The following is a 12,015-nucleotide window of genomic DNA, read 5'->3' on the forward strand; positions in this document are numbered from 1 at the left end:
ATTAATATTTTTATTATTTTTTTAAACTTTTACTTATTTATTTATTTATTTTAATTATTTTATATACATATATACTTTTTTTTTTAATTTTATTTTTTTTTTATTAGATTTGATATCTTGTTGTCATTATTCCTCTCATTGTGGTGAATGGGCCTACATTAACAGCACCTTTGTCTGGGATTATGCTTTTTGTTCAGATAGTGGGTTATCATTATTGTTTACCACTAACTACGGGTGTTCCATTATCGGTATAAGTTTTATTTTTCCTTCTTCTTCTCCTCCTTCTTCAATTAGGCCGAGTTTCCTCCATTGCTGTGTTGTTATGCTTTTGGTTTGTGTAGTGTTTATGATAATTTCCTTTAAATAATTGTTAATTTTTGCTAGTATGTCTGGTCTGGTGTCTCTTCCGTGTATTACGCCACATCCACTGAGCTACACAGGCTAGCAATAATTAATTTTTAATTTGTTAGTAACGTAGCAATTGCAATCTTGCGATTGCTACGTTGGAAAACTAGAGCATTAGTTTGTTTAATTATTTGAAAGCTACGACCGTTTACAATGTGAACACAAGCAGCGGTCTGAGTCTTTCACAGCGATCTTCGGGACAGTTCCATAAACATTAAAAAAATAATAATAAATAAAATGTAAAATGTTAATGTCGCTTCTTAAAATGCAGCTTAATAACACGTAGAGTAAATTACCGGAGTAAACGATATTTTCCTTCATTTCCCAACAACTCCGGCCAGAATGTACCATCCAAGGCTGCTTAGCATACACAGAAGAAAAGCAGCGTAGAAAAAATAATTACATGAAATCGGCGGCTTCTTGAAATTTGTCAAAAAGTCGACGATCTCTCTCTCTCTCTCTCTCTCTCTCTCTCTCTTTAGTGGATTAAACAAACACTCGTCCCATTGAAGCAGTTAAGACGCACAACTGATGAGCTATAAAATACCGATAAATTAGTGTTTTTCCACATAATTTTTATTTTCATGAATCCATTTTCTGCTATCCTTGAATGTAGTGATGAGAATATGAAACCTTGTCGATTTCTTACGATATTACTTTCCGGCAGATGTTGGACGACCAATGTGAACCAAGGATATTTTTGGATCATCCGTGGGCCAATCACAGCGTCCATTGTGGTAAGTGAAAGATAACTGATTGAATTTTATTAAATTAAGAAGTGACCAACATTTATTCGCTCGCGAATCGTGTTTACACATAAATACATGTTAAGTAAAAATATATATATAATAAAATACAAACGCTCAATATATAAGATATGTAAGTATTGAGCTTTTAAGATTCTGTTGGTCAATTACCAGCAAAATTCATGCGTACTTTTCGGATATTAATCCCCCTTCCCAAAATCTCTCCGTAGAATGAATAACGTACAATTTTAAAAGGACCTGAATTTTCTGGCTGTCGTTTGATTTAGAGCCTCTACATTGCAAGTGCAGAATTTTTTTGAGTTGTTTATATTCAGAGATCGTTCTTTCAGAATCACTTCATTAATATGTGAAAAAACGAAAACAAAACACGATTCTTTTGAAGGTGATTTAAATCAGCTGCGTGAATTGGTAAATGCAGATACTTTTTTAAATGTTATTTGTCAATTTTATTTTATTTTTGTCAACGATTACTATTTTATTCTCAAATTAAATTACAAGACGGGCATTATAAGTATTATGTATAGTAACTATTGCAGTATACACTTGGTGCATTAAGCAGACTACCCGCTTTTCAGCACACAGAAGTATTCATTTCTTTTTCGTGTGAAAATATCTCTACTAAATTGGTTCATATTTTATATTCGCCAGGTAAACTTCATCTTCTTCGTCAACATCACTCGAGTGTTGTTCCTCAAGATGTTTGCATCCAACACATTACAGACAAGGCGGTATCGATACAGGTGAGGAGGAGAAATTGCATATGATTTCATCTGTTGGATTATTCTATCACAGTAACGTGTTTTAAATATTGTTACCCATACATTTGAACAAGAGAATAGTTTTGAATATTAGATTAGATATATTTATAAAAACTGGATTGTTATTTTATCTTTAACTGAAGCGTCCTTGATTTATTATTTATAACCAAACTTTCCACTGCATTTCAGGAAGTGGTTCAAGTCCACTCTGATCCTGGTTCCTTTGTTTGGAGTTCACTATGCTGTTCTTTTAGCGATGTCCCTGGCTTCGGGAGTTAATGCTATGGTGGAAGTCGTTTGGTTGTACATTGATCAGCTCTTCTCCTCCTTTCAGGTGAGACTAATATTCTGTATTGCACTTCTATAGATGGCTGCATATGATTAACTAGTGGAATAATTTGATGATAATTAGTTGGAAGATTGAAATCACAACCAAATCACTAGTGACACTGAAAGTATTATTAATAAAGCTTGGTTTTAATTGCACTGCTAAATCAATCTTGTTTAAGTTAGCGGTATTATTAGGGAATCTTTTCCCTTTTTGCTTACTGAGGCGTGCTGAACTTCGGTCATTGTATGAACTTTTTATATATTTATCACTTATCCATATCTATATGTCCCTGTATACTTGGAATACAAGAATTTATAATGCTTCAACAGCTAAACCATGTATATATTTTCCTAAATGGCATCATGGGTATTTCATTTTGGCCCCTAGGTAGAGCTCACGGGTGTGAATGCATCCGCCAATTAATCCTTTATTATGAGTCATTAATTCAGTATTATAATACTGAATTTATGATTGCTTTTAATATAAATTACACTCAAGATTGTTTACCTAGTGGTGTGCTATTAATGTCTTGCTTAGACTTTGTCTAGATAATGGGAAATTAGAGACCTAAAAACAAAACTTTTTCGAGCTACTTAAAACTTCCAGGATGGTAGTTTCGCACTTGTTGATGAAATTCATCTGTCATCACGGTGGTCCTCAAAATATCAGAGGGAAAGAGTCTTTCCTTCTCTACGACTGATATTGAGGATTGACACAGTTCCTTACACGGTACAAACAGCAAACGAAAAATGAATGCTAATTTAATTTTGTCAATTGTTTATTTTGTGTAATGAGAATTTTATCTTACAGACTTCATGCCTCATGTGTTCTCAGGTACTCGGGATTAGCGTAAGAAATATTTGTCTTCCGATATTTGGAAAAATCGTGCGCTTTCATTGAATTGAAGGATGAAGTTAGAAGTTTGCAGAATCGCTTTCTCAACAGTCTTCCAATAGGGACGTGTCAATTTTCGATCTCCAATTTATTTGACCAAATAATTCATGTTGCACTTGACCAAGTTTACTATCATCGCACTATCCGATAATATTCATAAAATAACATGTGAATGTTAAAGAAGCTGTAAATGTTTAATCGATTCAACATTACTCCATAGGAATTAATATTAAAAAGAGACTAGTATATTTGACTTTTTTTTCTTTCAGGGATGTTTCGTGGCCCTTCTTTATTGTTTCTTCAATGGCGAGGTAAGTGAAAGTGCACTTTTTGTGTTTAAGTAGTGATGTGCAAAAAAGTGTTTATAAAAACTGAGTTACAGCAATTAAAATTGCTTTGGATTACATTCTAAATTATTTTAGAATCTTCATAAATCTCGTCGACATTTTATGTTAAACCCCAGTGAGATTTGTGATTTTCTGAAAACATTGCGATGTAATTCATTTGTTTCTAATCTAAAGCTAGAAGTATGTATCCCAAATAAATTAATCCGGAATATTTTTGATATAATTCAGTCTATGTGCTTATCATAATGGAGAACCACATTTCTGAACCATGGAGGTCTGAAATAGTCCTAATTTTACACTGATATAAATTCGAAAATATCCTTCGGAAAAAACCAACCCATGAGAGAATATTTTTTCTGATGCCGTTTTGCTTGAGACAGCTTAAGATATTGGAAGTGAAGTCTTGGCAAAACGAGCTGAAAGAACGATGTAATATAATAATAATAATAATAATAATAATAATAATAATAATAATAATAATAACACGTTTTGATGTAATACTACATCCGCTTGCTTCATGGTGTTAGTTATGTTCTAAACAAGTTTAGGGAAATGGGGCTCAGGAAAAGCAAACACTCGAGGGGAGTTCTCATGTGCATATATGCAGAATGTCCCTTTGTGGAAGAGAAAAATTTTCTTAGCGAAAAACTTCAGATTACAAGAAAGGAATTCCATCCTAATGATGTTCATTAGTAGGGAAAGTAGGAATGTAAAAAGTATTCAATATTTTTTCACTACGAAAGGTTTCAGAGTATGATTTCAGCAATGTTTGCACAATAAAAATTGCTTGATAGCATGAAAAAATACTCACATTTTTCTTATTTCCGAGTGTCAATTTTATAAGATCTGTGAAAATCATTACGATCTTCAGAAATATTATTTAATCAGCATACAAAGTCCACACTTTTATGGAAAAAAATAATTAGTTTAGAATATTTGTCCTTTTGGGATTTATCATGACGATAAATGAAGTAAATATAAAATGGAAGAAATATATATACACTAGTGGCCAAAATTGTGGAAACCTTTTAGAAAAAGTGTATTTTTGAGGTTTGATGGCTCATAATACCCCTTTTTTGTATAATACCATAAAATTATATACCAATGGAAAGAAAATTTAATGAAGAATGTACTGCATCAAAGGTCGTTCAATTATCTGTATTCTATGAAAAGTTATAGCCAAATAACCAGAAAAAAGAAGCACACAACTTAAGTTGATATGAAGTAGTTTTCCTTCATTTGAATGTAGCCAATGAGCATGAGTGTTTAGAGAGCCAATCAGGGGTAATCTTGTTCTGGCAATGAGCCAATAAGGTCACAGTAGGATTCAGCTATTGATGTCATGTATTGGAGCTGAGAGGAGAACATTTGTCAGTGTGTGTTATGTGATTGCTATCAAGTTGGTTAGCTTTTTTTATGTGTTCTTTCATTTAGCGATCTTGTAAAACGTAATAAAAATTAAAGAAATGGCGCAAAGAGTTGACTGGTCACCCAGAAAGCGATGTAGAATAGTACTATTAAGTGAACAAGGCTACAGTTATGAAGAAATCAGAAGAAAAAATTCCTGGAGTCTGCGCCGAACAAGGACTGTTCGGCGCAGACTCCAGGAATTTGGTCTAAATACTAGAATTCCACGAAAAAAGCCATTTTTATCTCTCACACAAACGTTGAAAAGATTAAAGTGGGCTAAAATCCATGTTAACTGGACAGCGGAACAATGGGACAGTGTTATTTGGAGTGATGAGACCAAAATCTCCCTGTTTGGTAGTGATGGAATGAAATACGTAAGGAGAAGAATCGGAGAAGATTTGTGTCCTGATTGCATTACACCTACTGTGAAACACCCACTTAGTGTTATGATCTGGGGTTGTATGACATCAAAAGGTGTGGGCAGAATTTACGTGATTAATGGGAATATAAATGCCCAAAAATACATAAATACTTGAGCCCAAACTGAAGCCTTCCAATATAAATGCCCAAAAATACATAAATACTTGAGCCCAAACTGAAGCCTTCCGCACGTGATCTTTTCCAGGATAATGAAGCATTATATTTCAACAGGATTCAGCTCCATGTCATATTGCTGCTGTGTGCAAAAAGTGGTTTCAAGATAATCATATTCGACTGCTGGAATGAGCTGGGAATAGCTCATTCCAGCAATGGAATGCTGGAATGCCCAATCGAAAATCTATGGAACCACTAAAGAAACTTGTTAGTCAAAAGCAACCCACCAATAAAACCTAATTAATAGAAGCAATAATTCAATCTTGGTTTCACATTATAACAGCTGCAGAACTAAAAAACTTGGTTCACTCCATGGGAGGGTGTTGTAAGGCCATAGTTAACGCTAAAGGTTATCCAACTAAGTATTAACTCACATTGTGAGAATTTTTGTATATCTCATTTTTTCTATGTGTTTCATTTTTCTTCTTTATAACTGCTGCTCTAATAAACAATCCTTCATAAATGTTATTGCATTACATTCTGAATTAAATTTTCTTCCCATTGATATATAATTTTATGGTATTACACAAAAAACGGGTGTTATGAGCCATCAAACCTCAAAAATACACTTTTTCCAAAAGGTTTCCACAATTTTGGCCACTAGTGTATATAAGTGATCCATTTTGCACAAATAACTGTATGCAGTGCGAATTCTAATTTCAAGAGGATATTGGATAAACGATTTTCAGTATCCTTATTTTTTATTCTGGTAACAAAATTAATTTTAAATTATTTTCAGTTATTTTGTATTTGTTACAAAGTGATCATCAATGTTGGCTTTCAGGTTCAAAGCGAACTCCGTAAAGTACTCCAGAGGTGGAATTTGAAACCTGACCCAGCTCTTCGTTCTAACAATTCTTTTCTAACTCCGTCTTTGACCTACTTAAGTAAAGGAAGAAGTTCAGTTCAGTCTCTTCACTCAGCCTCTGGTAAGAAATAATTTCATTTGAGCTTGCTAATAAATATTCCTAAGCTATTGCTTAGTTCACTCAAAAGATTCCCTTCCAGCTGTAAACATTTCGCTCTTCGCACATTATGCCAAAACAGCTAACATGAAAAGAGAACAGTTAAATGTGTGAGAGCCACGTGTTCATAATCGCATGAGAGAATCTTATTGCATAATAAAGTTAAATAATTGTGAAATGTCCTTGATGACTTCTTGGGCACACACGTATCTTCAGTATAAGAGGAATTATCATAATATTTTTGTCCAATGTGTAATTCTTTATCGCCATCTAGACGACAAAGATTTTTTGTTAACATTTTTTGCTAATGTTAAGCTCATTATTTTAATTATACCTTGTCTTTCAGTAGGTAACATTTTACATTGTAACTTGATCTGAATGCTAAAACACATACAGCCAGTTTTTTTAACACTAGCCATGAATAAAAATGCAAATAAGATCTGTTAAATGCAGCATCACCTCTTGGTAAGTAAGGAAATTAACGTGCATTTCAGTACATGAATGCAACATATAGTTTGTAATTTAATCAAAAGTTTTTGTTTGTTTTAACAACGATCCCACATTTCAAATGTCGCAAGATCCATACTGCGTCACTGCCACGTGCGGTCAATTGGTTAAGAAAAAAGAAGTAATCTATTAACGTTTCTTAAAAAGTTGGATTTTACTCATTAGAGAAAACAATATGGGGAAACCCCCCAAACAACAGGTGAATGGAAGGAAGGATAGAGAGAAAATATGAAGTTTGTTCGGGGTTTAGTTGTGGGGAAGTTGACCAGTGGCTGCTCTAGTTCTTACATGATTATAAGAAAGTGTTGAAATTGTAGCGGCCAGGTCAGTGGAAGAATGTCCATGATACTACCTGCAAAAAGGCATAATATAGAAAGAGTGCTTTAGGAAAGCGACTGCAGGGAGTCTGTGTGTGTGAGAGAGAGAGAGAGAGAGAGAGAGAGATTTCCAATTAAGCAGATCACCCTCTTTTCTATGATTATCAATAATTCGCAAAGAAGTTTTAGGTGCATCGCCTCAAACGTGAGAACAATATTCCAACATTGATCTTTTAAATGTTAGAAGTTCAGCAGAGGAGAAGTAGGATTAAGAACGAAAAATAAGTTTTTAGAGATTTAAAATGCTATGGATATGACATGTTTCTGCCAGGATAAACTGGATGTGATAGTCCGCTCAGTAAGGAAAACTGACCTTGAATGGATACGAATATTTATCAAAAGTATGGGGAGTGAAGTAGTATCTTTCTTGCTAGTAATAACACAAGATTGAGTTTTAATAGCGTTAGTTTACTAAGTTGTCTTCATTTCACTTGAAAATGGTGATGAAGGAACTAGAAAAAAAAATTTATATATATATATATATAAATATATATTTCAAAAAATAGATTTAATGACTCCAAGACCGAGATAACATATAAAGATTTTAATGATAAATACTACTAGTTTCGGCATATAGCAGCCTTCTTCAGGTATTTATAAAGGAAAGGAATACTAATAAACATTGAATTATTTAAATAAACAAACTGGAAATTACAGGTATAAATTGCCTCACATAATCGATACATAAAAACGTTGTATTTTTCAAGTTGTTCCAACTGGCGTGCCATTGTTTGTTGCAATTGTGCGTGCAAGTTCACGTGAACGCCAATATTGAATAACTGCAGCATGGCTATCTGGGATGTTATAACTTAAATTATTATTTAAGTGGACCGGGTTCAGTAGGATTTCCCGTGATTCTACGATTTTTCTTTCAAACTCATCTTCACAGCGAAAAATATTTTCTGATCTATTCCAGCATACAGAGTGGCTTTGTTGGTCATCATTAGGATTATTTGAAAAAAGAACATGACTGGATAAAGCAGTTGCATGAGATCTTTTGTATGAGATGTCTCTCTTATGCTCTTCTATGCGTTGTTCAATAGATTTGTTAGTTTGACCAAAGTATGGGATATTGCAATCACACCACAATTTATATACTCCAGGGTACTTAAGGTTGTGATGAGTAGGTTTTGGATGGCTGATTAGAGAGCGGATTTTTGGAAGTGTGGTGAAGAAGGTCCTGATATTATATTTTTTAAGGACTTTAGCTATTTTCTTAGAGACTGTGCTAATGTATGGAATAGAGATGCTACCTTTAAAATTAATAGTCTCTGTTGTGCACTGCTTAGGAGGGTTCAGAAGAAGTTTCTTAATTGTTTTTTCAGAGTATCCATTTTGTTTAAAAATAAGAGTGAGGTGATTCATTTCTTTTTGTAGTTCATCTTGTTCATTTAAGAGAGAACGTGCTCTGTGTCCTAAGGTAGATATAATTCCAAGTTTTTGTGGTGGAAAATGATGAGAAAGATTATGCAGATATCTATTGGTATGCGTAGGTTTTCTGTACATAGAGATTTTTAATCTTTCAGAGTATCGTGTAAGCATAACATCCAAAAAAGGTAAAGAGTTATTATTTTCTATATCAGCAGTAAATTTTATATTAGGATGTTGGATGTTTAGATGACGAAGAAAATCTGTGAGAGCTGTGTGCCCGTGATTCCAAATAATGAATATATCATCAACATATCTTTTCCAAACTTTTGGTTTAAATGAGAAGGAAGATATGGCTTTCTTTTCAAAGTCTTCAAGGAAGATGTTAGCTAGCACAGGGGACAAAGGGTTGCCCATTGCCAGGCCTTGTTTTTGTTGGTAAATGGAGTCCTTATATCTGAAGTAACCAGAATGAATGCAATGTTTTAATAAAGTGAACATTTTTTTGGATAATTTATCCTGTAGTAATGTAAGTACCTTGTCCGTAGGAACGTTAGTAAATAAAGATATAATGTCCAAACTAGCTAGAATATCATTATCATCGATGGGAATATCTTTAATATGAGAAACAAAATCTGTGGTGTTTTTGATGAAAGATGAAGATTTATTGGAGAAACACTTGAGGTACTTTGCTAAATATTTTGAAAGTTTATATGTAGGTGAATCAATTCCTTCCACAATTGGGCGAAGAGGGATGTTTTCTTTATGAATTTTTGGAACTCCATAGATGCGTGGGATAAGAGGATGTAGAGAGCGTAATGAGAGCCGAATATTATGAGGAAGTTCACTCGCAGTCTTTAACTCTTTATTAGTATTCCTTTCCTTTATAAATACCTGAAGAAGGCTGCTATATGCCGAAACTAGTAGTATTTATCATTAAAATCTTTATATGTTATCTCGGTCTTGGAGTCATTAAATCTATTTTTTGAAATGTATAACAACCGAGTAAAAACTAATCGCCACATAAATATATATATATATATATATATATATATATAAATATATGCTTTGGTATTGTTTTTCAAACCATTTGTTTTCAATCGCTTGTTATCGCTGACATCTCCGAGTCTCTGCTCACTTTAGCAATTTTGAAGATCAAAAACTTCAGTGCAATTCTATGACGGACACGACCAAAGTGACACCCACTAGAAATGGATCATTGCCCTCTTAATATCGTGTTGCTCTCATCGATACACGTGCTTTATAATGTGATTTGAGAAGAGTCCTTCTGTCAAAGGATCTGCAGAGATTCTTTGACTTAAACATCGTTCGAGAATCATACCTTTGCAAGAACAAAAAAAAAAAAAGCAAGTCATTTTTAAAAATGCTGGGAAGGTATGCAGTGATAAGGAAAATTTTCAAGTTCATTTCTCGAAGGAGCTGCAACGGTTGCATCAGCTGTTCTTCTGAAACAAAATGCCTGACCTTAATTAACTCTTTTCATTCTTTCCTTCTAATCACGAACACTTCTTGACTTTCGCTATATAGGGCTAATACTGCCTTCTTAAATTAAATAGGCTGACATCTCACCACACAAACCTGACGGCATAATGTCTTCTAATGAAGAGTACAGTTGCGTTACCTTTGATCGTTCCAGGTACAGTGAACACTAGACTCTTGACAGGCATAAATCTGGATATGCTGAACTGCTTAGCAAGAATCATCCCCTTAAAAGCAAGCTTGGACATAGTCTGTTATTTTTATACTCATATTGTCTTGATTGTTTTAATATCTCATACATATTTATTTTTTTAAATTAATACATAATTCAAATCAATACAGGGATGTCACTGGCCTATTTTTCTGTTCCAGATAAAAAAGATATGTGTAGTACTAGTCCCTCTCCTAATATTCCCGGATGTGATAGCAAACGTGAAAGTGGATCAACAACAGGGCCGCCTTCCCACAGCTCGCTCACATCTCCCATAGTCTCGGCTCAGTTCACCACCTTTGAAGATCGGAAACTTCAGTGCAATTCTGTGACTCACACAACAGAAGTGGCGCTAGAGATGGATCGTTGCCCTCCTAATGGCAATCTACTGCCATATAATTCGAAGGCCGTAGAAAATGGATGGATGGATGAAAACAGTACCCCAAATAATCAAGAACATGAAAATCTTCTCAACTCCTCTTCCTACTTACAGATACAGGAAAATGAAAAAGAAAGTTGCCTTTGAATAATGAATTAAAAAAGAGCGCATAGTTATCTGAAATATCCTCTATGTTGAGAATCTTACAGGTATAACAGGTATATTGTAGGCCATTTCTCTGGCCACATTAATACTTAAATAAGGACCAGTACTCTAAAAGGTTCATCGACATGACCAGAGCGATGCGTTCATATCGTACGCACACATGTATGTGGTATATACATGCATAATGTGTATATGTATGTATGTAGATAATATTTGGATGAATGACTCACCTGTGATTATTTTACTTGTTATGAATTGAATCCAGTAACGAGCTTAGTGGTTGGAATGGTGTTCATCAGCATGTTGTCTGTGATAGATGATTATTTCATGCCATTAGTCAGTATCACTATAAATAATGTTGTATGCCATACTGTACAGTATTCATTGTGAATTTAGTGAACTATTCTTGAGTGCTTTCTATTTCTTTATCACCTAATAGATAATCATAGCAGTGGTATTTTCAGTGATGTCAAAATAGATTGAGAATAAGGAACAGGAAAAACACTGTTCCGCTAATGTAAATATGTCTTTAAAACTCAGGTGTTCAAGAAACAGAAAGGTATGCAATTTTGCTAAAATGAATTAGGATTTCGACATTTACTTTCTGATTTATTGCGAAAGACCTTAAATTTTCCATTGTAATAATTTTCATTAATTCTTAATAATTGTTCGTTAAAGGAATTCCTTAAACTTTACTAGAAAAATGGCGATCCCTAAGCTCGTGTATTTTAAGACACGAGCTTAACCAAAACAGCAATCAGCGCTTAAGGTATTCATTCTTGTTTGTTTTTATCAAACTTTTTTATAGCTTCTTCATAAGATTCAATGTTCAAAATTAATTCTGAACATTTCTAGGCCTCTCTTGATTATACAGAAACTCTTAACACTAAGTTAATAATCAAGTTTCTGACTCACGCGAGGCATAGAAACCGATTTTTTTCCTAAATGAGAATGAATCTGGTTTTGAATAGTGAAACATATCAAGTGAAAAAATCTTAACCAACATCAAGTTCAGTTATTTAGTGTCCAAAACCTAG

General features: G+C 33.8%; 1 protein-coding gene across 1 annotated transcript in view; it reads left to right on the forward strand.

The window, feature by feature from the left end:
• LOC150107071 (secretin receptor-like) overlaps nucleotides 1–10,960 on the forward strand; it is a 33,079-nt gene extending 22,119 nt beyond the window's left edge. Inside the window, exons 8-13 of the mRNA XM_090391604.1 lie at nucleotides 1,073–1,142; nucleotides 1,821–1,912; nucleotides 2,120–2,264; nucleotides 3,425–3,466; nucleotides 6,291–6,435; nucleotides 10,596–10,960. Coding sequence (XP_090247730.1) covers nucleotides 1,073–1,142; nucleotides 1,821–1,912; nucleotides 2,120–2,264; nucleotides 3,425–3,466; nucleotides 6,291–6,435; nucleotides 10,596–10,960 — 859 coding nt within the window. The remainder of the gene's footprint in view (nucleotides 1–1,072; nucleotides 1,143–1,820; nucleotides 1,913–2,119; nucleotides 2,265–3,424; nucleotides 3,467–6,290; nucleotides 6,436–10,595) is intronic.
• Nucleotides 10,961–12,015: the final 1,055 nt, after the last annotated feature.

This window comes from Typopeltis vanoorti, chromosome 4, assembly GCF_054136105.1.
Source record: "Typopeltis vanoorti isolate ZY-2024b chromosome 4, IOZ_Tvanoo_1.0, whole genome shotgun sequence".
NCBI lineage: Eukaryota > Metazoa > Arthropoda > Arachnida > Uropygi > Thelyphonidae > Typopeltis > Typopeltis vanoorti.